Source organism: Euwallacea fornicatus, chromosome 32, assembly GCF_040115645.1.
Source record: "Euwallacea fornicatus isolate EFF26 chromosome 32, ASM4011564v1, whole genome shotgun sequence".
NCBI classification, from domain to species: Eukaryota; Metazoa; Arthropoda; class Insecta; order Coleoptera; family Curculionidae; genus Euwallacea; species Euwallacea fornicatus.
The window spans coordinates 388,461-416,411 of NC_089572.1; the positions used below are offsets into that span (position 1 = coordinate 388,461).

A 27,951-nucleotide genomic window follows, 5' to 3' on the forward strand; every position below is an offset into this window, starting at 1 on the left:
ATAAATTATCAATTAAACGATCTTTAAATATTGCTCTGGATTCTACTGGGAAGGCGTGCTAAAGGAGTACGTGTCTGGAATATTCCAATGCCAAACTCTTATCGGAATGCACGGACTTGCTAACTGGTCAAAACGATTTCTGCAGGAGGAAATAGCGTTATTCTTTCTCCTTTAACTGGTTCTTTTATCAAAAATTGTTCTGAAATATTTCTCCGAGGTTTTCAGCGCACGTTTATTAAAACATTAACTTTGTATTTGTGGATTAACATTTTTTTGATATTTGCGGCGCATCCCTCAAGACAACTACCCTCAGTTACGTAATCTTTCATTTAAAAACGTCCCTGACGACAATGCCGCATCCGCCTTCTAAAGTCCTTAATTTGCCTCGTTATATTTTCGAATCCCTTTCAAACGGTCCTTGCAGGATTCTTTGTATTCCTACGAGTACAACGAAGCCATTCATTAAATTTTATTTTCCCATGAAATTTTTATATTTTACCCTGGATGGGGACCCTTCTGGACCAGACCAGGCACACGAGATCCGATTGCAGAGATCATTAGCTTTAAGGGTTATGACGATCGGGGAAACGACGTATCTACGTGTTCAAAATATCTTATATGTTAAGGACTCTTATGTAATAACCTATAAGGTAATTCCTTGTTAGTAACTAAAATTACCGGGAAACTGCCAAGTCCATAATGGTTATTACTTTTTAGGCGCTAATGCAAATATTGGGGAAGACAGTGCAGGCTCAGAAATTTGTAGAGCAGTGGGTAATCTCTATAAAATGAATGCTAGGAATTTTATTAATTATTAAAGTTAGAAAATTTTCCAGTTTCTGCCATTATACTGGATATCGCTGGACCCGCGGGTCAATCGAAGACCGGGGGTAATGCTTACAGATACAGCTAGAGGAACCGTCTTTGGACGCCCTTGATTATAGAAATCTACGAAGATATTCTACAATAGAAAAGTATTTAGATGAGTGGAATAGAATGGCATACAGCGACGTCGCACAGCATATACCAGGTCTGTAAATATGAAACCGGAATTTGCCTCCAAATATCCCTAGTGGTCAATATAGGTACCACCTTATCGTGTTATTAGGGTACTATATCTCTTATGTACTTCTGAGAATGATTTTCAAATGATAACAATACAGGTTCAATACTGCAGTACAGTTTGCAACAGCTTTGAGCATGTCGAATTTTATGCCTACAAATTACGATTTGCGGACAGCATTGATTTTCTGTTACCACTAGAAAAAAACGGCTGCAGATTCACATCGCATACTTGTTAAAGCTTACGGTGAACATGCCCCTGGAAAATCACAGTGGTTTAAAAAATTCACAAGTGGCAATTTTGACGTCAACAACGAAGAGCGTGGAAAACCACCGAAAAAGTTTGAAGACGGCGAGTTGCGAGCTTTGTCAGATGAGGACGATACTCAAACGCAACAACAATTAGCGAACCAATTAAATGTGACACGAAAAGCCATTTTCATTCGTTTGAAAGCTTTAAGAAAAATTCAGAAGATAGGAAAATGGGTTCCACATGAACTCGATGAAAGACAGCAAGAAAATCGAAAAACCACTTGCCAATTGTTGCTTACCAGGTATAACAGAAAGTCATTTCTTCATCGAATTGTGCCTGGTGACGGAAAATGGATCTATTTTGAGAATCCCAAACGTAAAAAATCATGGGTAACTCCAGGCGAACCATCAGCATCGTCAGCAAGACCAAATTGATACGGACGGAAAACAATGCTCTGTGTTTGGTGGGATCAAAAAGGCGTAATTTATTTTGAGCTGCTAAAACCTGAAGAAACAGTTAATACTGAGCGTTACCGACAACAAATGATGGACTTGCATCGAGCTTTGCGTGAAACACGACCAGAATATCAAGAACGGCAACACAAGGTGATATTGCTTCATGATAATGCACCATCACACAGTGCAAAACTGGTGAAGGAAACGATTGGGACGTTTCATTGGGAAGTACTATCGCATGCGGCTTATTCACCCGACTTAGCACCATCCGATTATCACTTATTTGCATCGATGGGACACGCTCTTGCAGAACGGCACTTCACCTCTTACGAAACAGTTCAAAAATGGCTCGATGAACGGTTTGCCTCAAAAGAACGACAGTTCTTTTGGCGTGGCATCCACAAATTGCCAGAAAGATGGGAAAATGTATATGGAACGATGGGAAATATTTCGAATAAAATATTTTTTATAATTATTGCGCAGTTAAGTTATACTTTTTATTAAAAGATTCCGGTTTCATATTTACAGACCTAGTACTTTACTTCGTTAGGTACTACACCTATGAGTTGTCCACGGTGGGCGACGTCATTTAGAAGTTATGGAGACTGAATTTGAACTGAATCATGGTTCCTACAAACTGTGCTTGGATTGCATTTTCAACACTGAGGATAAGTTTTGGAAATAAGAATTACTCGCAACGTAATTTTAGAGGCTCGTTCTATCCATGAGATTGTTTCTTATTTCCTCACATAGCATCGTCAGAAATTGAGGAGACGATATGCCCTATCACAGAATCCAGCATTAGAAAACAGGAAGAGTATATATTGGACTCACACCTTCGTGACCCTAACAAGTTTGATTTTTTTGTCACCCGGTATAATCAGAAATTGCGTTAAAACCCTTAATTAAAAATAATCGCCTATACTGAACATTTTTTGCCTAAATTCCTAGCAAATTTATTTCCATTTTTTTTTAATTTGCTGTAGAGAACAATGATTTGCCATATTTCCAGCAAAATTTCATATGCCGCTCATAACAACGAAACGGGAATTCCAAAAATTCATCGACGCAAATATAAAAACAGGAAGGGGAATACATTAAATTTTAATAACAGAATTTTCTGGTCGGGGTGCAAGATAATAGATTCGATATGGAAATACCTCTCAGGGCCGGATGTGTCTTTCAGATTTCTCCCTTATCGCGGGAATACGTGTGGGGGAACCTTTGGCATTTTGAACGTCATCCAGCCTGAAATTCCATAACCAAAAACGACTTGAGATATTTGCCATTTCGAGGGATTTCGATTCCGAAGGAAACAGAATCAGAATATAAAAAATATAATCATGGAAGTTGGGTTGATGACCCATATCGGCACCAGGAAATGGAAAAAAGCTTGCCAGAATTGTTTACTTTACAAGTGGATGGGCAAAATTATTTACTTACGGTCCATTTACTCTTTTTTGCAAACAGATGAGTCTTGAAATTCTCATTTATTTTTCTACACATTTTCCCATTGCATGTTAGCGAGACAAAAAGTAAAAAGGATCAAATTTAGATGTTCAGGACTTATCGTTGTGCAAATAATGAAAAAAAGTTTGTGTTATTTTTGTCATATTTTTGAGTCCTATCGATTGATTTAGTACTAAGAATCCGACACTTTACCATTTTGATTCTTGATGCCTTAAGGAAAAAACCGATTCCCGAAATTTCCACACTTAAAACAATTGATTCACCTTCGTGTGGTTTACTGTTAGACACTAAACCTGTCTAAAGGGCGTTTTTAACTTAAACACTCTGTATATTCGCAAAAGCGCTTAAAGACAAATAAATTTGCTTTAAAACGATGCATTTGCTATACCGAAGTGTGATTTTTCACTAATAAATGCGGTTTAAAGCATCGTTTCTAAACATTGATAATTATTTTGGTACATTTATCGAAGGTGGCTCTGGATGGCCTTGATTGTTGATAATAATTGAAGTTTGCGTTTGCGCGTACGGTTTCAAAGCAGCGCGATCTATCAAAAATCTCTGAGCCAAGCGAAAAATTATGATGGGCCTTAATCTCCAATTTCAGCGTGAAAAGTATTCTGGATTTAAGGTCATTGGCGTAGTACCACTGAAAGACCAGCGCGTGTATTTTTGAGGTTAAATTTTAAGTATTTTTGTGAAAGATCTTGTAATGTTAATCTTGCTGGAATAAAGTTTCTCAAGAAAGTTTTTTTTTTTTTTGTGATCATTTTTTTTATAAATTCTTCAAATTTAATTTCACTCGTTATGAAATGATTTTTCTAGGTATCTAAGTCATCTGTTGTCAATTTCAGTAACAGCTGCAGTTAAGCACCTTTATATCTCTCTTTTAAGGTTCATAAAAGTGTAGTACCGTAGAGTACCTACCAACAACAAGGTTTTTTGTTGGTCCTGTTTCTGATTAAGCTTTTTAAATATTTATGAACAATATGAACGCCAACAGGCATAACTTTCCTTGCAGCCATTTTTCATTCTGTTACTTTTTAGACTATACAGCGTGTCAATTTGAAAACGAACCATCCTCGATATTTCGGTCCTTATAGAAAATATGTAAATACTATGCAAAAACATGTTGATTTTATTTTCAAGAGGGACATTCTTTAAGTCGGTTTTTTCTTAAATTGCACGTATCCTGTAGCGGGGATCAAAACAACAATTAAAATCTTAAACGGAAAAAGGGCTTGAGTTACATCTCATTTGAAAGGTCTTTCAGTTACTTTTTAAAATATATTTGTGTTTCTTTTTTGAGAGGTTTTCGAAAAATCATGTCTAAACCGGAAACGATTTTGGTTATCAACTATATTAGGAAAAAATTGTTTATAAAGGGCTTAAGTGATCAAAATGATATGCATTATTTTCTAAACAGTAACAAAGGTTGTTTTTAAATTTCACTGTAACGTCCACAAGAACTTCTACTTGAATCTTCCTACATGCAACTGTAGCTCTCCTCTTCAATCGTTCCAAATCTTGAGGCTGGGTTTTATGAAGAACAAATGATTATTATGGTTTTTATTTGTTTATTATTTGTATTTGTAAAGGCATTTATTCAATTATTCTGCTCGTAGGAAAAACAATAAGAATAAGGCTGTTCGATTAAAAAAGGACAATGGAATTCTTGAGTTTTTTCTTAAATTATTATTTATTATTGTAAATTTTATTTCGCGAGTATATGTTGGCAATAATGTACTGCAAGAAGATCCTCTTCATTTTCAAGAAGATGGAGCTCCTCAGCGACATTTTCCTCTTGTCAGACAGTGATCACGTGATAGGTTTCCTACCAATTGGATTGGTCAAAGAGGACCAGTTGAGTGGCCACCGCGATCGCCCGATTTAACATTTCTGCATTTTTTTTTTCTAAGAACATCTTAAATATTTTGTTTATATAACTCGATCGCAGGATTTAGAAGGAACGAAAAGAAGAATTACAGGCTACGTGGAACGAAATTCAAGTAATTTTTAGAAGTGTTAGACTGAATTTTGAAACTATACTTTATTAATGCTTAGAAAATAATGAGCAGCATTTTGGACACTTAAAACATTAATAAACAATTTTTCTATAATACAGTTGATACTTAAGCTTGTTTACGGTTTATACGTGATTTTTCGAAATCTCTCAATGGAAAAAAAACAGACATTTCAAATGAGTTATACTTTTCAAAATTTCAGTGGTTGCTTTTACTTCTCCCGCTAGAGGGTGCGTGCAATTTAAAACGGTAGAAAACCGACTTAAAGAATGTCTCCCTTGAAAATAAAATCTACGTTTTTTTGCATATTTCTTATTGGGGCGGTTCATTTTCAAATTGACACACTGTGTGTTGAATGTTTTCGACACATGGGAACGATTTTTATATTCAATTCAATCTTCAATAATGTAGATTCAATGATATTCATCAATGAAATTGACTAATGAGAACTTACTTTTAACGAGGCAACATAATGAGACATTGCTCTCGAGTGTTTTCTCAGATTTTTAAGAAATAAATTAAATAGTATGTAGGGATTTTTTTACATTTATACAGTCTAGTTTCATCAGGAATTCGGTTGCGGTGCGAAACATTTTCCTAAAAGATCTCTTAAGGAGGCTATCAATGTGAGATTAATTATTATGGATTTATTTTAGTAATTACTTCCCAAATTCTGATGAAAAGCTTAAAGGTTTGTCACGGATTGATTTGCAGATTTCTCGAGAGGGAAAACGATTTATTCAGTCCCTTCCAAAAAATAAAAGGGAAACAATATGGCGTCGGTAACAAATTACGAAATAACATACGTACGTAAGTTGCATTACGATTCGACAGTTTATTTCTTAATACGTTAACGCATTCCATGGAAAAATGCCTTAATATAGTTATATTTATACAGAGTGTTTCGTAACTACGTGTAAAAAATTTAAAGGCGTAATCCTCGACTGATTTTGAGTCAAAAATGTCTAATAAACATATGTTCGCAAATGCCTTGTTTTCAAGATACAGGGTGTTGACTGAAAGACGTTGAAAGAGGTTTTTTAAGGTTTGGTGGTTGGGAGCTTGGTGGTTTCGAAACCTTTCCATGTAAATGCGCCTCGCTGCCAAACACTCACCATCAGCAAGGCCGTAAACAAAAACCATATTGGCCATTTCTTGATTAGTGTAATTAGGCATTTGAAAAATTTTCAAAACTGAGATATAATCTGATTTTTGGGACACAGAACTGAATTCTTTCACTTTAGAGAGTAAAACACCAAAATAACACTGACTATCTTGTTTATAGTAGTGGAAGTAGCAAAAAAAACTAACAATAAACAAGTTAGCAAATACCACCAAACCTTTAAAACCTTTTTCAACGTCTTTCAGTCAACACCCTGTATCTTGGAAACAAGGCATTTGCGGACATATGTTTATTAGACATTTTTGACTCAAAATCAGTCGAGGATTACGCCTTTAAATTTTTTACACGTAGTTAGGAAACACCCTGTATATAGGTGAACCGAAAAATTAAATAATATATTGCTTGTTCTATTTGAAATAAGGAAGTTGATATCTAGTTCTAGTGCGACTGGAAGTACTACTGCCTTCTTGAAAATTCTTGAATCCCTTCTGCTTCATCAACTTTCACACATTTTTTCGATTTACGGTTGTCCATGGTTAATCAATGTGCTCCTCGGCCGGCCACTCTGTATTATTAGTCGGAAGTCATTTGCAAGAAAACGAAGGAAGATAAATTAGGTTACATGTCTATTACTGGGAATTTGATGTACACTCCGAAAATCAGAAAATGTACGGAGTGTTCCGTGCAAAATAGAGAATTAGATCTCAGTTTCTGTGTAACGGATAATGAAAATTAGGCATTTAAACAGCTATTTTGAGTACTAAATTATTATTTTCACACCTCAAACTCACCCTAAATGTATCAATATTTCTAAACTGGAAAAATTGCTCAGGAAATAATTAATCTCTTGTCTATTCGTCAATTTTTACTATTTAACTAGAAGTACATTTTAAAATTGAGCTATTCTCCTCTCACAAGTTCTCCTATGAATTCAACAATAAGTTTGTCACAAGGGCATTTTCTTTGACAACACATATGAGAATAATACTTATTATTTTGAAATTATTTCGCATTTTCTCGAAGGAAATTTTCCCATTTTGCGGATGCATCTTTGCTAAGGGCACATTCTAATCTATTGCATTTAAATGTTGATTTCTTAACTTAAAGCTGCTAAGTGGAGGCGTGAAAAAAATACTAGTTGTTAAATGCATATTTCAAAGCAGCCAAAATATAAGAAATTGCTTTAGCTAAAAATGGCAGGAAATAGGAACTTGGAGTGCCAAGAGTTCCTCTTCGACGTACTTGTCCTGAAAAGGACAAAATCGTGACCGTCGAGTAGTTATGTGTTCCCCGTCGCCATTGCTCTTTTCGTTCGCACAATAACCACTTCAAGGAGGAGATTTCCCCCCCAGTTGAAAAACCTCCTCGTGTTTGTCGATATTAAAGAGCCCTTAAAGACTTATGCATTAAAATTTCGTGTTACCGTATGAATTTCTAGATATCCCCATTGCGGCTCCGCATTTATAGGTGGAAAATTTATTATTTTGTCACGGCTGCTGTTTTATTATGCCACGCTTTATAGTTTAATATCTAGGCTTAGGCAATTACAATAAAACCGTCGGTTCCCCTGGTAATCAAGTTTATGGGTCCCTCGTATGTAAAACGCAACCCCAGAAGTTCTTCCGAGGGTCTTTTATGTGTGCGTCACCTCGTATTGAGGTAAAAGTTTTGTTGAAGCTGGCATTTTCAGAGAATCATAAAAGTGAGCTCTTTGTAAAGGGCCCGTTTAAACAGGATTGCAGGGGCACAAGTCAATTGCCTTGACTCAACCAAAATGGGGTCTCTTGACCACGCAGAAGAAGTCGAAATTAATTGGTGAGGTGTGCCCGACACGTGAGAGTTCGCGTAGTGCATGTTAAAATATTTAGCGTGTGGAAAGGTGAAGAAACGAACCAAAAAAAAAAAAAATTAATTAGCAAATAGGCAACATCAATAAGGTGATAAAAATATGATGAATGGAGTATACGCACACATGAGCAGATTACTTAACGCACACGTAAGGACTATCTCGAACTCGACGCCTGAATACATATTTTATGGAAATGGAAAGTAACACGACAAAAGTCCCAGAAGTACCCGACCTACCTTAAAAAAGTGAGCAAAATATTACAATATTTCTCAACATAGTCTCCTTTGAGAATGATACTTTTCCCAGCGATTTTCTATGGTTTTTATACCTTGATTATAGTAAGAAGTTTCAAAATAGATATCAACCTCGGGCTTCACCTCTTCATCATTGGCAAATCTCTTTTCACTGAACGATTTTTTCATGCTTCGAAATAGAACATAATCTAAGGGGGCTAAATGCGACGAATGGGGTATGTGAGGGAAAAGTTCGAAACCAAGTTGATTGATTTTGGACATCGCGATGACCGATGCGTGGACTGGCACGTTGTCTTGATGAAACAAGACTTTCTTTTTCGTCAAATGCGGTCGCGTCTTCCTAACTTCTTCGCTCAAAAGCTGCAACAAATGCGTGTACTATTCTCCGTTTATTGTTTGTCCGTTGGGGCGGTAGTCAATAAATATTGTCCGGCTTTCATCTCGAAAAACTAACGTCATTACCTTCCATGTAGATGGAATGGTTTTCGCCTTCTTTGGAGCGAATTCTCCCCTTGAGTCCATTACTTTGACTGCCCATTACTTCACACATGCGTCTCATGTGTGAAATGATGGACCCATATTTCATCCATGGTTATGAATGGACGCAAAATTCGGCTTTAATACTGTGAAACTTTACCAAACATTCTCTTGGACATCCTCACGGCGCTGTTTTTTCATCTAGCGTTCAGCTTTCTCATATCTAATTGTTGGTGGAAAATGCGATGTTCAGTACTTTTGAAATACTCATCATGTCTGTTAAGTCGCTCAATTTTATTCGACAGTTTTTCATTATGGGTTTGTAGATATTCACCATGATATTTGGAGTGTCCTTGGGTTGACCACTGTCGAATTCGTCATGGCAGCTCGTACGACCGCGTTTAAACTCTGCTATCCAATATGTTACAGTTGTTAGCGAAGGGCCAAATTCCCCAGAATAGAATCTAGCTCTCCTTTGTTGTTGGATGGACTAAGACATTTCAAATAAAAGTATTGAGTAATGTATCGATTAATATTTTTTTCTATATTCACAAAATCTCTAAAAGCGCTTATTAAAGCTGCTTTAAAACGAATACAATTTAATGTAGCACCCTCGAATTTTAAACATAAGCTTTTTGAGGTTAGGTCTTTGTAATGTAGGCAAATTTTTGACAAAAAATTGCCATCTATATGTCAGGCCGGGTACTTCTGCGATTATCTTCGTACGAAAAACTTAAACTATGAGTCTTCAATGGGGTTTTTGGGACCTGAACGAGTTCATTTCTAAAATGTCGGAGTACCACGTTATGACATCACCAATGATATTTTTCTCAGAAACATACCCAAATTAAAAAAAAAATTATTGATTCTTTTTTTTCCACAATCGTTTTTATCAAATAGCTCTGCAGACTCCGAGTCCGAGACACCTTGTACAGGTATAAACAAAGGGATCACAATACGGGGTGTTTTAAAAAAATCTGTGCGCTACACCAAATTTTGTTTACTGAATGCACGTCTCTCAATTGCACTTTGAGCCTCACATATAGAATTAAGTAATGACATACAAATCAAATTTGTAAATATTTCCGTCATGTTTTTCACCAAGAATTTTTTGATGCACGTTTGACTGATTTTAAAAAAATTAGATGGCATAAACGTGGAATCTATAGAAATCATCTAAGATGGAATTAGAATAACGGACATTCTCCTCGGTCCAGAGATTCTCAGTGTCAATCACCTTCAATCCTCAAAATCAATAATTCTCTGATGAATCGTCTTCTCGAGTACAAATATCCACACAAGATCCTCTAGAGCGGCATAAACACAGACTATTAGAGAGGGGGTATAACTACTACAACTTCTCAACTAGTTTTCTGCATAACTCATGTTTACTGACAACTCTCCGTCATCGCTTCGGATTTCGGCACTCTGGGGGTTGCCAAAGGCCAATTCCCCCGAAACGACGACAAAATAATTCAATTTTGAGAATTCTTTGTATAATATTTTATTCGTTTTGTAATACTATTTCAGGCCCTTTGGACCTCATTCATCATATACCAAACTGTCTCAATAGGGATTCATGTCAGGATGGGAAATCTTCAGATAGAGCAAGAAGCTTTCGCTATTTAAAACGATCGATCGATCGAATTCTTTCAAATCTTCCGGGCATGACGGCATGTTCCTATCAAACAAGCAGGCTCAATAGAGCATGAAAACACTCAATCTCATGTAAATCATGAATCATGAATCTCAATAAGGCTCTTAAAATGCAGCTTGACATTTTCGTGGGAATCAGTTAGATGATGAGAATCAGTATTGAAAAGAATTGGGTTTAGCTCAGGTCGCTCATGGTGTTCACGTTGTTTGTGCCGATAAGTTTGAAATATAGTTGGTTGCATAAATGAAGGGCTCGAACGTTACGAACGTTCCTCGTTAATAACACGATAGAGAATATTCACCAATATTTTACTAAGAAAAGAGGGGGAATTAGGCGAGAAACAATTTCTCGATTCTTTGCAAATGAGTGTCCTGCAATTCTTTGGAAATTTAAGTTAAGGTCTATTTCGTCACATCATGTCGAGAAAGTGAATAGATACTACTAACTTATGCATACATAATACAATGAAAAATAGAGAACATCAGTTTAAGAAGTGCCAGAGTGTACATGAGTAACACCTAGTTGAGGAAACTAGTGACAACTGAGACATTATACAGAAAGTTGCAAAACTTTCATTTACAATGCATAACGTCAGCATTATGCTAAATTGCTCGAAAAAATTGCTGATTGCATATTATATACGAGGGGCCACCCAATGGTAAATACTGACCAATACTTTAACAAATGGGGCGGTATTAGTTGAGATAAGAATTTCCCAACATTTTTAAAAGAAACCTTTTAAGGTAATTTTTATTGTTCCAGTCTATAGATATGTATTTTATATTAACTTTGAATGCCTCTATTGAGGTTCCCCAGCCTTATAATGCATTTTGCAAAATTTTCATTTCGAGGCACTTGCAAAATTCCAAAAATCAGCATTAAATCCAGTGCTTACCTCGGAAATTGAAAGAGCAAGGACAGCCCCGAGACTAACGTTAACGTGGAATACAGGGTGTTATTTGAGTACAAGTACAACTTCAACGGATGATTCTTTGAGTAATTTTAAGACGAAAAGCTTACATAAATATAGATTCCGTAATACTTGGTTTTCAAGATACATGAGGTCAAACTTTTTTTTAACCATTTTTTCCTAAGAATTTTAACAATCCTCTAACCGATTTTGTTGAAATTTAGCAGTGTTGTTTACAGTATTGTTGTTATTTATACCCTACTGGTTTTTTAGAAATTTTATATTTTTTCGAATTAAGCACAGTTATGACTACTCAGGTCACCGGATATAAATTCGTTAGATTTTTTCCTTTGGGTGCATATAAAGCCCTTCGTTTCTAGGACTTGGGTCAACACTGAATAAGAATTAATCCAACGGATGCTAAACCCGTATAATCAGATAAGATATTCGCGAGGAATATTTTAACGTGTTCGGCAATAGATGTTAAGACGAGTTAATGCTTGCGTTGAAGTTGAAGGAGGACATCTTCAGCAACTAGTATATTTTTCGTGTTACTTCTAGTTAAATGTTTCTTTAAAAAAAATGGGTTGGGATTTGTTTAAGTGCAATTCGAGTAAAGTGTTTTTCTTGTTGTATTTTTATGTGTTATCCCTATGCACTCCACTAGCAAAAGAAGTTAAAAAATTTCGACATTAAAAGATCCCTTTGTACTACATTAAAAATATTAAACATTCTCACCAAACTTCAACGCCATATTAATTTGAGTTTTTTCATTGTTTAAGACTATTTTAAAATATGTAACGATTTTTTTTTAAACTTTTACTTCCTGTTTTCTGAAAACGAAGCATCATCGGACTTATGTTTATATTAACTTTTCATCTAAGAAGCAGCCAAAGAGTCACCCCCCGAAATTTTACCATTTACTGAAACAACATCCAGCATATCTCTCTGCGTTATCGACATCAAATAGATAATATATTTTTTGAAACTGATCATACTTACTCCGTAGAATCTAGTATCAGCATTCAGTTTATCAGTTGGTATGAAGTAAAGAAATTACCTGCAAAAGAAAACAAACGTGAGCTCACAACAATTCATTAAAAATTAAATCAAGCTAAAACTTTGAGGAATAAGGCCGATTAAAGAGAAAACACGTTTGGGGAAACTTCTAAATACACCATTCCCTACTGAACCAGGGCTCAAAAGCTGTTCAATATTGCACTCCGGACTCGATATAAACTTTCGGTTGCCGCAAATTGCTGCCAGAAAATTCGATAGGTTCCGTCAAAGACCCCAGACAACTTTTAAAAGATAATCCCCCCGAACTAACTTTGTTTTGGGACCGAACGTGTATTTCCCCCCTAGGAAATTGACGTATTTATCATTTTTATAAGAGCGCATGAAATATTTATTGCGATAACTGAGATCCCTGGCGAGAATGACACATGTTCGCAAAGTAAAAAGTTTCTTCGAGGTGTCTTTTATAGAGACCTCAGCAAAGTGTATTTGTCGAGGTTCTGAAAAGGGTCCGATCTAGACGATATTACTTCGGGAAAAGAGAAACATGAAGAATTATTTATAAGACCTGAAGGTCTCGGGGGTATACACAATAATTTGATTTTTTTTGGGGGTTTTAACATCGCACTGCAAGAAGTGGGACGTTTCAATTCGATACTCCCAAAAATTAACAATAATCTCTTATACTGCTCCTAAAGAAACCTAAGGGAATATGGAATTGTGTCAGCTGAATGCTGACATATGCATCTCTCATAGACTCCATCTAAAGAGAAAAATCTTGGTTTATTCCTTAACCAATGGCGATATGGGGGAGCATTCAATGGTTATTTATGTTATATACCCAGTACGTGACTTATCGCAATATAAATGTTTTACAGACGAGAAATCAGGAGCCACGTTTCTTGAAAATATGGCGAACGCTATATTTGTCTGCATTTGTCACTCTGACACAATCGAACGTAGTCAGGTATTTATCAAAACTTGCCAATGTAAAATCTATGTGCTACTTATTTTATAAATATTTTATATGTTAGTGCCCACTATGGTCACTGCACCAGAAAAATATTTAGTTGATGTGAAACGATTATAACGGATTGGACTGCAATTTTTCACAATAGAACCCTAATGAGGGTCCGGTAAGGTAGCTTAGCAATCACACCAAAGTTTTAAGTACTGTGCTGTCCGATTTGTAAGCCGCAATTCAATATGGTGTACGAGGACAATCCCAGACGTACCTGACGTGACACTTAAAGAAAAAAATGGAAAATATTACATCATTTCTCAACACAGTCTCGTTTGAGATTGATAAACTGTTCTCAGCATTATTTTATAGGGCTTCTCTACCGTGTTTATAGTAAGAAGCTTCTTATGGTTCAAAATAACATATCAACCTCGGCCTCCATTTCTTCATTATTGGTCTCTTTCCAGTGAGCCATTTTTGTCAAGTTTGAAAATAGATAGTAATCTGTCGGGATTAAATCTGGCGAATTGGGTGGGTAAGGGAAAAGTTGGAAACCAAGTTGATTGATTTTGACCATCGCGATGAAGGAAGTGTGGACTGGTGCGTCGTCTTGATGAAACGAGGCTTTCTTTTTCGCCAAATGCAGTGGCGTTTCCTAATTTCTTCGCACGAAACCTATTCTCTCTGTACTATTCGCAGTTTTTTGTTTGTTTTTTAGGGAGGTAGTCAATAATAATTATCCAACAAGCATCCAAAAAACCTGACGCCATCACCTTTCCTGCAGGTGGAATGGTTTTCGCCTTCTTTGAAGCGAATTCTCCCCTGGAGTCCATTATTTTGACTGCATATTATTTCACACCTGCGTCTCATATGTGAGATGAGCTCATGTTTCATCCATGGTTATGAATTGACGCAAAACTCGGGTTTAATACTGTGAAACTTTACCAAACATTCCCTTGGAACATCCTCATGGCTCTATTTTCGTTCATCTTGCAGAAAACTTTCTCATATTGAATTGTTTGGTCAAAATGCGATGTACAATACTTTTTGAAATACTTATCATGTCTGCTAAATCGTGCAATTTTAGTCGATGGTGTTTCATTATAATTTTGTAGATTTTCACCACGCTATCTAGAGTGTCCTTGGGTCGATCACTGCGGAATTCGTGTTGGGAGCTCGTACGACCCCGTTTAAACTCTGCCACCCAATGTTACAGTTGTTACCGAAGGGCCAGAGTCCTCCAGAATAGAATCTAACTATACGTTAATGTCAGGTGGACAAAGACATTTCAAATGAAACCACTGAATTATGTATTGATGAGTGGTTTTTTCTATTTCCACAGAATCTCTAAAAGCGTTCACTAAAAACAGCTCCAGAACAAATATACATCAACGTAGCGTCCTCAAACTTTAGACATATGCTTTTTAATGTTAGGTCCTAGTAATATTAGCAAATTTTTAACAAAAAAATCGCCATCTCTGTATCATGTCGAATATTTCTGGGACCATCCTCGTAATACCGAGTAGATAGATCTATCGCAAGAGTGTGAAGTCAATAACTATTGCTTCAGTAATATGGGTCCTAATCTTTAAACAACATTAAATTGCGGACGATAGTAATAGTAAAGATGCGCACAAATAGAAAAGCTTTAGTTAGATTCGGCAAAGTAAGAGAACATTGACGGGAATTATTATAAAAATGTCATAAACCTCACCAGAAGCGCCATTAATACAGAACTGTTGAAGATTACAAATATTAAAACATATGAACATATTGAAAGGGCAAAAATCCTACATCGCCAAATTGTCTAAGCAATGCTGACATAGTTACTAATTGATTTATTCCAGCATCTCAAACATATACCAGCTTTCCTGTTCCACTAATTACATAAGTTCCTTCGCCATTAAATCAAGATGTGTTTTTCATTTATAAAATTTTTTAAGCGTCAAATTCAACGGTAATGGTGATGATCTGATTGAATTGCGTATGGTATTTAATTAACTCGTCGATTTGGGAAAATTTCTTTCCAAATATATGGAAAAAAGCTCCCGTTATTCCTGTCTCGAAAACAGCTGCCCCTCTTATTAAAGGTATTTGAAAAGATTTTATGTTATCTATTCAGAGATCATGTTGGAAAAAGAACTACCTCATAGCGCATGAGTCGAAAGTAGCATTTGATGCACGTCCGCACAAATTTACAGGATCGCATTGATATTTCCAATTTTTTTCCTCTGTGATATCGAAAACTGAAAAAAATTATATCGTTGGTTGTAATGTTGATGGAAAAAATAAAGATTTTTGTTAAACATAATTTTCGCTTTTCAAATTGAAATAAAAAATAATGTTTTAAAATGAAAACATTTTACTGTTTATTTGTACATATTTCGAATAATAACGAATTCATTTATTAAAAAAATATAAAATTTACTTCTTCCAGTATCAAAGTATTGTAGCATTTCTCATAAATATTTTGTTACTCTATCGTGGCGCAAAGAAGACAGTTCGGTGACTAAGAAGCAATTAGAGCGATAGCTCCGATGACAAAAGGGTTTAACCAAAAAGAAATTGCAAATAACCTACAATGTTCGCAAACATTAACGTCACGAGTAGCAAATTGCTACCAAGACACTGGTAGTTGTTGCTCAGAGGAGGACGATGCCGCCTGAGGGCAATGTTTGTAAGAGATTACCGACTTTTTGTGGTTATATGCTCTTCGGAATCAGCATGTTGCTGATCCTAATTTGAACCTTCCGCAAAACTTCAGAAATGTTTGAGTTTCTGAACGTACAGTAAGAAGAGCACCTATTGACAATGGATAGATATCTCATTCCCTCCTAAGGTACTGGACCACTGCTTACCAGAGAACACTGCGTTCAGAGATAAAGATTTGGTGAAGAATCCCCAAATTGAACTAATGCCGACTGGGGACGCATGTTATTTTTGAATGAATTAAGATTTTGCTTAAGATCTCCAGATGATCGCGAAAGGGTATGGAGAGTGCCAGGCGTACCTATTACATCCAGTAATTTTTCTTAAAAAATATTTTTTATTGGAGATTCCGTGATAGAATAGGGCGGCATCAATTTACAGGCCTGCGGAAGTAGCGGCGATCGACCGTGGTTCTCTAACCGCTGCCGGCTAAATTACAGATTTCCATAAACCTCTTATGATGCCTTTCGCCCCACTTGTGGGCACTCAGTTTGTATTATTGGATGAAAATGCGCGACCTCATATTGCTGAAGTTGTTCAAGCGTATCTGCATGAAGTTGAAATCGAAACTCTGGACTGGTGTGCAAGAAGTCCTGACATGAATCCAATAAAACATACGTGAGACGTGGTTGGGAGAGGGGTGAAAATGCGGCAACCACAAACATTAAAGGAATTCCGAAATTGTTTGTTTGAAGAGTGGGAAAACATTCCTCAAAAAGAAAATCGAAATTTAATAACAGAAATGCGCTGAAAAATGAAAGCCGTCATCAGTGCTAGAGGGCAAAACTACTAATTTTTAAATGTAGCATGTGTTTTTATTGCGAAAAATGCGATTTTGCGATTTTTAGCTTTTCCGCTTTATGTGCGGTTCTTGCGTCTTAAATAAAAAAAAGTTGGTGTTTAATGTACATTTTCAATTTTATCTGACAATCTACGAACGATAATATCAGAAGTGTCGCTTTATATTATCACGAAGCAAAAATAGACGGAAATGTTGAAGTGGTCCTTTAATTTGGTCCTGGAGTGTAGAATAAACAATGAGGTATTCTTGGCAAGTTTTTCGACATTTATCTAAACCCAGAAGCTCATAAACCTTTTCCATCATCTTCCATGTCCATATATTTTCTCTTCTAGAAATAGATCTTCTTTTTCCATTGTTAAAACCAGCTCCCGTAGGGGTCAATAATGGGGGTCCGTTATTAGTCACGTTGTATATCCTGTCACTCGAGAAATGTTTACGCTTTGATAGAAGTTACTTCTATGCTTCTAAACGTTTGATTGATTTGATTGACAATGATGCCATCAACAAATTAACCAGTATTTGACCGGATTATATAGGGTTAGCCAGAAAAGTGGCCAGGGAGCAAGCGATTGAAATATATACTAAAAATTAAATCAAGGCGAGAATTTATTTTTAAAGTGTTCATTTTTAACCCAGGGCGAGTAATTTTATACACATAATGTCAGACTTGATAAATCCCTAAGAACAAGTTCGCTCCGACCAGTTTTGTCATAGTCTACAACACTAACTGCTACTCTAAATGAAAACGTGTTCCAGCTTTTCTTGAGGTCGAGAGTCGAGTGCACCTTTATAACCATCATAAACCCATTCTTACTGAGAAGAGCTGTATTTAATGCCACTCCTCACTCAATATTTAATAGAGCAATTTTAAATCCAACCCAGGACCGGAATAGGACACTTAATTATTCAACATTAAAATGAGGCCTAGCGTTTTCTTTGGAGAAATTTCATTACGACCCGATTTAAATTTTTAATATATATACCTAATGGTTTTTGAGTTATTAGGTTTCACCCCTTAGGGTTTCTCTATATAAAGATGAGAAAAAAAATGTCTTAATGTCGTAATACATTTTCAGGATATTTTAACGCACTGGACGCTCTAGCGTGCAATCCGTTTGATGTTTGCTAAATTGGAAATTTTATTGCTCTGCAGGCATAAGATCAAAACGCAACAGCTGGAATAGGTGCAAGTAGTAGAAGTGGCCTCATTTCGTCGCAATAAGTGGGGAATTTATTAACGGATTTATTAATATTGCAACTAGGTCTTTTAGTATCTACTGAGAACATTGTGCGAGATCTAGAGTCTTAACAATAATGGTTTTTGCTCTTTTTTAATTTTTTTATATTTTTTTCCATGAAACAAATCAATTCAAATCAAGTAAAACTGTCAGCAATAATTTTGTGTCTTGTGCATGAGATTTTCTCTCTGTATTGGAAATTTGTTAAATTCGAGATTCCGACATTCCATTTCAAAGACGATCGTTATGAGGCCTCTGTCCACGTTTATATTTACTATTAATAATTTCTTTTGAATTGATTAATTTTTTTAAAATTTATTATTAAAACGTTCATATTTATTAATTATTATTTGACATTTGACAGACTGAGCGTATTAATCTGTCAAATGTGACATATCAACAGTGGTAAGTCGACTGATTTTGTAGCAATGTCCTAGTTTCGCTACTGTCATCCTGAACCAATGGTTCAAGTGTTATACGGTAATTAGCACGAGTGCTCTTAATTGTGCTACTGCAGTAAAAGTTTTAAGAATTCACATACCTACAGAGTGTTTGCCGATTCATGTTGGAAAAAGTAATTTCTAAGCTGGGCTCTGCAGTTTTAAATCACCGCAAATAATCATAAAGCTCTCTCTAAATCAAGAACAATAGAACCGAACGTTTTCAATAATGTTTAACATGTAATATGAATAATCGTTTAACGTGTGCGTTATGGGTCTCTTGTTATTCGAATATGAAATTCGACGGAGATAATCTAACTGACTACGCTGATGGTCGTCCAGAATCAGCCTTTACAACAATTCTACTGAATTGAGTTTTACTATTCCGATTTTTCAAATTAACACGAAAACATATTTATATTAAACAGATGGGTATTAAAGTGATAAGACCAATTTGGTTGAAGGCTTTGCATACACTAGGTAGTACCTGTTAATAAGCAGTTTGCGCCTTGGATGATATTTGAATGGCAAACGGGGCAAAAATTGTGTGCTTTGCATTATATTTGAATAACAAATAGCATTTTGACGAAATTATCAATGATGAGTGCTGCTGAACTCAGTACTTCCGATGATAGTCGCAGAAGTACCTAACCTAACACCTTACTTTAAAACTAACACTTAAGGAAAAAAAATGAAATTCTAAAAATTATTTCTCAACATAGTCTCCATTGAGATTGACACACTTTACCCAGTGATTTTCTATGGCGTGTACACCCTGTTTATAGTAAGAAGCTTCAAATGTTTCCAAATAGAGATCAACCTCCAAATCGACCATTTCATTGTTGATGTCGTTCCACCGAGCCACCGTTTCAAGATTGGAAATAGAAAAAAATCTGACGGACTTAAATCTGGCGAATAGTGCGGGTGAGGAAAAAGTTCGAAACCAAGTTTATTGATTTTGGCTATCGCAATGACGAAAGTATGGCCTGGTGCGTAGAGTTGGTGAAATAACAGTTCCTTTTTCATCAAATGCTGTCGCCTTCTCCTAATTTCTTTTTTCAAATATCTGTGGGATCCGCTTGTCAGATCGCTTAGTTGTACATAGCTTGTAAATATTCTGTAAGTTAGGTTTAGGGAATGGAGCACGAGAGCGATATGCCCTCAGGTTACGCCCATGGTTCGCGTTGCGGCAAGGTCCTCGCCAAGGGCTGGGTGCCACATGCGGACATAACGGTTCCATGAGGAGAGCAGCCCCGATATCTTCAAGTATTGTCTAGTCATGGTACGTCCATGGTTTACGACCATGGATGTCAATACTTAAAGCTTGAGAGAACGGGGATGGTCTCTTTTTTGATCGGTCCTGTCCTGGTGGGGACTCGAGACTCAAGGGTCGTGCCCGCGCTTTGTAAACTTGCATAATATATCCGTAACGTTAAGTTCACGCGACTATTATTTGAAAGACTAAAAATCCCTAACTCGACGTAGGGGCTCTTTTAATCATTAACCCCTAGATAACGAGAGAAAAACCTACATACTGCAATAAATGTTTATAATATTCTTTGTCTATTGTTTTTTCTTTAGGGAGGTAGTCAGTCAAAATTATCCCACGTGCGTTTCAAAAAATTGATTTCATCACCTTTCCTGCAAATCGAAAAGGTTTCTCCTTCTTCGGAGTCGATTCTCCCATTTGAGTCCATTGCTTTGACTGCTCTTGTGTTTTAGGTGTAAAATAATGGACTCATACTTCATCTGTGGTTATGAATCGACACAGAAACTCAAGTTTATTGCTACTAAACTTTGCCAAACATTCTCTTGGAACACCCTCATGGCGCTGGTCTTGTTCAATTGCAAGTAATTGCGACGCAAATCTTCCACACATCTTCCTTATATCCAATTGTTTGGTCCAAATATGAAAAACAGTACTTTTTGAAATGCTGATTATGGCCACTAAATCGTACAATTTTAGCCGACGGCCTTTTAGCACAGTTTTGTGAGTTTTCACCACAATATTTGAAGTGGTCAAATCTGGAGTGTCATTGGGCCGACTACTGCAGAGTTCGTCCTGGCAGCTCGCACGACCGCATTTAAACTCTGCCACCCAATATTTTACAGTTGGTACTGATGGAACAAAGTATCCGAGAGTAGAATCTAACTCTGCTTTGATGTTAGATGGACTAGAAGCTTTCAGATGAAAATATTGAATTACGTATCCATGACCAATTTTTTCCATGTTCACAAAATATATAAAAGCGCTCACTAAAAACGCCTCCAAAACAAACACAATTCAACGTGGCACCCTCAAATTTTACTCATGAGCTATTTAAGGTTACGTCTTTGTCATACACGTTAATTTCTAACAAAGAAATCGCCATCTATGTCAGGTCAGGTACTTCTGGTACTATCCTCGTAATAGTTGCGTCAAGGGAACAGAAAGATAGAATGATTCAAATGTGATGAATTTGTTCACCTCTATTTGTTAGAGCCTAAAAATTTAAGCTGTTGAATAACTAAATAAACCAAAATCGGCATGCACCAACTATCATGAGAATTTTGTACAAATAACATTGTTGAGCCCTTCAACTCTTCAAGTTGCAGGTAAAACGTTTTCCACGTACCGTTGAAAGTAAAACGTTGTCCTGAGGAACTGAATGACTCGATTTGCATTTTAATTTATGGCACCCTTTGTCTCCTTGCACCCTGTAAGTATATTTGCGACCATCAGAAGTCGTGCGAAGGCATAAAATTACCTCTCGGTTAAATTTATATTTTTATTTTCAGCCGCATGCCTAACGATGCCATTACTGACCTTTTATAAATTTTGAAAATGTCGCTTTCTACTTCCTGTCTCGGATTCCCTGCTCGATATCCCGTCGTGATTTCCTTGCTTGATTTTCCTGTCGTAAGAAAATATCTGGGTATGCACTGAAAAACCTCATTCCTGTTTATTTAAATGAAAGAAACAAATATCCGATACTGAGATATTTATTAAATTCAACTAGCAGTGGACCAAATTTACACGGTTTTATTTTCGTTTCTGCGATTTAGAGCGGTCTAAATTGGGTATTTTCCTCAACAATGCGTTTTAGTATTCAGTGGAAAAGTAATTGTTTTAACATTGATTGTTCTGTAATTAATTATATTGGAATGACTTATGACGAAATGAAAATTAAATTACGTATTATGCTATTTAAATATTTTGGGGCAAATTTAAATATTTCAAATTCATATTACCAGGTCTATCGGTATGAAATGGGCGCTATTTTGTGAAAATAAAACACCAATTTTAACAAGGAAAGAGAAAAATAATTATTCAAAATATTGACCATTGCTTTCTACACATTTTGACCACCTTTCTGGCAATTTATGGATACCACGCCAATAGAAATGTGCCTCTTAGGCATCAAACCAATTAGACACCCAATTTTCTACTTCTTCGTAGGAATCGAAGTGCTGCTCAGCCAATGCGTGTCCCATCGATGGAAACAAATGGTAGTCCGAAGGAGCCAAGTCTGGTGAATACGGCGGATGGGGTAGCAACTCCCAGCCAAGTGTTTTGATGGTATCCTGAACAGGCGTTGCTTTGTGTGCAGGTGCGTTGTCATAGAGCTAAATTACCTTCCCGTGTCTTCTGGCCCATTATGATCGTTTTTAGATCAATGCATTGTTTAAATTAATCAATTGTTGTCGGTAGCGAACAGTATTAACGGTTTCACCAGGTTTTAAAAGCTCGTGGTGCACCACACCTTTCTGATCCCACCAAACACGCAGCATTGCCTTCTTGCCGAATCGATCAGGTTTTGCAGCCGATATTGATGGTTGTCCCGAATCAACCCATGATCTTTTCCGTTTAGGATTTCGAAAATAAATCTATTTTTCATCTCCAGTAACAATTCGATGCAAAACTGATGTTCTTTCGTGCCTTTGAAGCAAAATTTCACAGGTGTTTTTTCGATTCTCCATCTGTCTTTCATTCAATTCATGCGGCACCCATTTTCCACACTTTTGGATCTTTCCCATAGCTTTTAAACGAGCAGAAATTGTTCGTTGTGCAACATTTAACATTTCTTCCATTTGCTTTTGACTTAAAGTGTCATCTTCATCCAATATTGATTGCAGTTCGGCGTCTTCAAACTTCTTTGGTGGTCTGCCACGTTCTTCATTTTGCACATCAAAATTGTTATTTCTGAATCGTCGAAACCATCTTCTGCATGTTGCTTCTGATAAAGCACAATCACCATATGCCTCGACAAGCATTCGATGCGACTCTGCAGCACTTTTCTTCAAATGAAAGCAAAAAATTAATGCTTTCCGCAAATCATCATTTTGCGAACAACAAAATTCGACATTTTTAGCACAATGAAATAATATATTGTTATTTGTTCAAGGACTTGATTTGTACTAAATATGTTTGTCAGTTTGCATACCAACGAAGCAAACACAAAAAAAGGTTTGTTTACAACAAATGCCCTGATCCTGATATATCCTGACGCTCACTTCATACTGGTATACCTGGTATACTGCACTTGCTTGCAAATAATACAGTATTCTTTTACAGGCCACTCCCTAACAGAACTGGACTAACAGTTCCAGTAGTACATGGAGGAGTGGTAGTTGGGTTTGTTACAACAGAGGAAAATCTATTCCGGACATAAGAGAGACATGCGCAGTGTGTTTTTCACTCAAACTCTTTGCATATATTAATCTGGCAGGGTAGAAAACCGATTCGCGGTCTTCAGAAATACACGTCAAGAATATGGACTGGTACATTGCGCATACGTCTGATGTGTCTGCCATTACACAATTGGTTTGCTCAGTTGGAACACATCTGTTATACCTAGCGATGCTTTTCTGTCATATTGAAACAGAGTGATTATTTATAAAAAATCGTGTTTTTTTCAAGTGAGTCTATTTCGAAACACAAAACAGTGGCGTTCTGACAATGGCATCTTCGACCTTCTCCTGCATCGTTCAGGAAAAATATCAAATATTTAGTAAAAGTTCAGGCAAAGAATATAGCGTATTAAATGTAAATTTCATAGAGACATAAGTGTTCGCCTAGAATTCTGATTGACGGGTAACAACGACATTGTAAAATTTTCGGCCGAACACCAGCATGTGGTAGTACTCCTATGACGTTATTTTGTGTCCAAAAATGACGCGTCATGCGCCGATGCAAGTAGAAGTTGTCGGGATTCCAAGGGTTTGCGTATACCGATCGGATATGGGGGTAACGCAACGCGCAGTCGGTGCTAACGGAGTAATATATGCTCCCGTTACTGAGTGAACACGTAGGGAAGGGCCAGTATTCAAACCCGACAAGGAAACTGGCCTTCGGCACAGAGTACAAGATGATACTTTTTACTGATTTATTTAAATGGTTGTTACGTGGTTGCACAGCCTGTACTGTCCACTCGCGAGCCACCAACCTCCTTTTATCATGAACCCCAGTCGTAAATCTTTTGGGGTTCCCCTTTTTTTGTAAGCTAACGGCTTTTTGATATTCCCGCCCTCGTCAATTGCCACACGTGTGTCACTTGTCGGTGCGGGTTCTCGGAGTGGACGGCTCTCGAGCGGATAGTGCACCACAAAGTTGTAAAACATCAAGGTGACGTCACTTGGCCCTGATTAACACATATGGCAAATCAAGCACTAATGCATGGCGGTGGTTTCACCGCTATAGATTAATACTTAATTTGTTAAACAGTGCGGACAAAATAACTATTTATGAAACAACGAAATCGCCCTGGCTAATTTTCATTACCGTTTCGAGATTTTGCTTATAAAACTACATAATCTCTCGATAGTAATGACACGTTTCTGAATCTCGTACTGCAATATACTATTCCCAGTCTCCAGCTTTAAACGTAAAGCAGATCGACCGATCAAAGTTTAAATGGGACCGATTTAAAAGTTTTCAAATTGAATAAATAAAACAGGCGCCCGTCGAATAAAGGAGGTATTATAATGGGGTTGGAAAACTTTAACAACACAAGTTTGCCAAAATAAAGTTAAAAATGGGAATAAGGAAGCATAGCGAAGCTGGATGAAACAGCCCCAGCTTAAACTAGTTGGGAGTTAGGGTGTGTTGTCACAGCAAAGTGGAGAAGCCAATATTTTACAGTGAAAAAAGGGCCATTACTCTCCAAGAATATGAGCGTGCTTCTCCATAGTGGCCTATAAACTTCTACATATGTATAATAGTCTTCGTAAAGTAATAATAGTGTATCTATCTAAATTTTTAGCAAACGGCCGGATTGTTGCATATTTAAACCTCAATCAATACTGCTTGTCAAAATTTAGTATTGATAAAATATCAAAATATTTCTCTTGATTTTCATTAAAAACGAACTTCAATTTAATAAAAAAAATGAACTGAACTAATCTGAATTTGTTTCGCAGGGCCGGATTTTTACAAATTTCATTCCCAATCAATAATGGGTGATGAAATATTAAAATCTTTTCATTGATTTTCGTACAAACCTGTTTAGCTTTAACTCCTGTATTAGTCAATGTACTACTTCAATGGCCGGCACTAATTACATGTCATCAAATAACCACGAGATTGGGAAATATGTATATAAGCACTTAAATATTCTAATGGAATATTTATGTCTATGTAATAGGAGGAAAATTATAATTTAAATATCCTGTTTGTTAAATTTGCATTGATATCCTAAACAAATTGCCAAGACTTTTTTTAAAATTCTGATCTTGTTTCACAAAGTCTGCTCCAACAATCGATTTCTCATCGTCAGGAAAATATACAGGACATTGACTACGACTCCTTGAGCATATATTTAAAAAAGGGAAGCAAACAGTTCAAAATTTCACGCGTCGTAATTATCCTGTATAAATTACTGTAAAGCTTTCAAATTTTGCAATTAACCTGAACTAACTCTTTTTGCCTGAAATAGTGGAAATTTTCAAAACACACCCGGCTGTTTGGTGTCTGCATATGGCCAGATCATAGTACCTATGAGTGTGGGATTGGGGATGAGCCTACGTGCCATTAAAACCACCCCCTCGCTTCAGCCTGGTCCCTGAACTAATTTGTTGGTATTACCTCGAGGCACAATACACGCACAGTTACTTATATTCTCCTCCCATTCCTTTTCTTTCTTCTTTTCTTCAAGGTTTTCCTTCCCATTGTCTCTGTCAGAACCTATTTTAACGTTATCTACTTTATTTCACATTTCGTAATTTCTCTATTGTTTCACAATCCAATCTCAATCCAATTACTCCCCCTCTCTCCCGCTGCATTTCTCATTCAGAACACACCAGCAGGTTCGCATCAGCACTATCTTCAACTTTCTTCTGCTTTCTTCTGTCCTCTAAACATCTATATTAGTTTGGCACGTTCATACTGCTTTGCACCATTCACCCAGGTTTGACTAAAGCTTTTTTTATATTTCGCATCGCTCCCATATTTTCTCTCATTTCTTCGTGATATTTTTTTAGCATAAATCCTACTCTTCTCTCCATTTTCTAACATAAACCTCTTCTCGTCCACTCTCCCCCTGATTGGTGGTTTCTTGTGGCGGTTAGCTCCAGCAAAAGGGTCTTTGCCCTTGTTATATAAGCATTTGTTGTTCTTATCGCCGGTGTGCAACTTAATTGTTCTACTAGGGCCTCATGCTTCTTATACTCCAGTATTTTCTCCCATACTGATGCCGGATGCAACATGGCAGAGAAAGCCGTCAGCACTAAAGCTTTTTTTCTTGCTATAACCGGGTTCACCCACCCTCGGTATGATCCAAGATAGCACCCCAACTTCTTTGTTTACAATTTGCGTAGTCTTGCGTATACAGTGTGGAACAAGGAAATGGAATAAATTCGCTTCCTGTAAATTTCGAGATATGTGAAATAATACTGAAACGCGTCAATTTACGTTTTTAAATTATATTTTGTAGCGTAAAAAATTCATGTTTAAATTCAAATCCCTTTGGGCGACAATTGCAACCCCCAAACTTTTAAATCGAAAGTATAGGTTTGTGACACTTTATATGAATGGTCTTTTCATTCTCCATTCAAAATGGTTTAGTTTTAAACTTTATTAAAAAAAATAATAAAAGAAAAATTCATTTCATGTAATTTTAACGAAATTTTTCACAATAAACTAAAAACGTTGAAATTATGCCAATCCATGAGCTCCATAAAGACGATTTTGATGAAAGCACGTATTTTTGTGTACAAATGATGCAAAGGTTATATAATAATATTACTCAACAAAAAAATGTTTTATTTTCTGATGAGGCCACATTTACACTTCGTGGCCATATTAATTATTAAAACTGTCATTTTTGGTCTAACGACAATCGTCCCTGGATAATAGACTTATGTATACAAAACCTTGGAAAGTTTAATGTTTGGGCAGGGACAATTGGAGATCATGTCATAGCTTCCTTTTTCATAGAGAGAAATTCGAATGAAGATAATTATTTCGCACTACACCAAAATGTTGTCGTTTCAATATTGGCAAACTTATATTTTGATCAAGCGAACCCACAAGTTCCAGCTAAGGCGATATGGTTCCATCAGGATTGAGCACCTTTACCTTACCACATTAATACCCCACAGTACTTCGACTTAACGTTCCTAAATTGGTGGATAGGGTGGGAAGGATCGTTAAGTCGCCCGCACGATCACCCGATCTTAGTTCATTGGACTTTTTCTTATGGGGATATGTAAAAAGTATTGTGGACTACTTTGTTTAAAAAATAAAATGAATTTTAAGTTTAATCGTTACAGATACTATAAAATCATCAATTTTTTTTTAGGGTTAATAGCACCATCGGTGACATCTAAGCAAAGTTTCATATACGTTAAATTGCTGAAGAGTTACACAGGTTTTTGCAAATATACGAAAGTGAGTTCTTCGATTTTCACTACACCTGGTTTTGTTCTGCCAAAAATTTACATTAAATATTGTCGTGCGCGAGGTATAAAGACCTCGAAGAAAGCTGCGAACGAGTTCAAGACGAGCTGCGCACCGGACTACCATCAACATTTACCGATAAAAGTTACTTAAGAAAATTAAAGGTTTGGTACTCCACAATCGTTAAGTAACAATTAGAAATCTAGCTGATACTATAGGCATTTCATTTGGACAAACTCTAATCATTTGAAAAAATGTTTTGTGCCTCAAACACGTCAAATCTCGATTGGTTCCAAAACATTCAATTTTTTGAAAACAATAGCATCGCGTTGAAATCTGTCAAACAATGACTTATGGCTATCAGGACGTCACAAAACG

At 36.5% G+C, this 27,951-nt stretch overlaps 1 protein-coding gene and 1 pseudogene across 13 annotated transcripts in view; both read right to left on the reverse strand.

Annotated features, from left to right (window-relative positions):
* The window catches only part of bru1 (bruno 1), a 301,441-nt gene that overhangs the window by 127,878 nt on the left and 145,612 nt on the right, over positions 1 to 27,951 (reverse strand). The window contains exon 1 of one of the 13 annotated variants that reach the window (XM_066299118.1): positions 12,534 to 12,571. The exons of the other annotated variants lie outside the window; for them this stretch is intronic. Within the exon in view, the coding sequence (XP_066155215.1) occupies positions 12,534 to 12,556 (23 nt within the window). The 5' untranslated portion in view covers positions 12,557 to 12,571. Of the gene's footprint in view, positions 1 to 12,533; positions 12,572 to 27,951 lie in introns of those variants that run through there. 13 annotated transcript variants of the gene reach the window in all.
* Positions 1 to 27,951, reverse strand: part of LOC136348356 (histone-lysine N-methyltransferase SETMAR-like) — a 185,331-nt pseudogene that overhangs the window by 25,463 nt on the left and 131,917 nt on the right.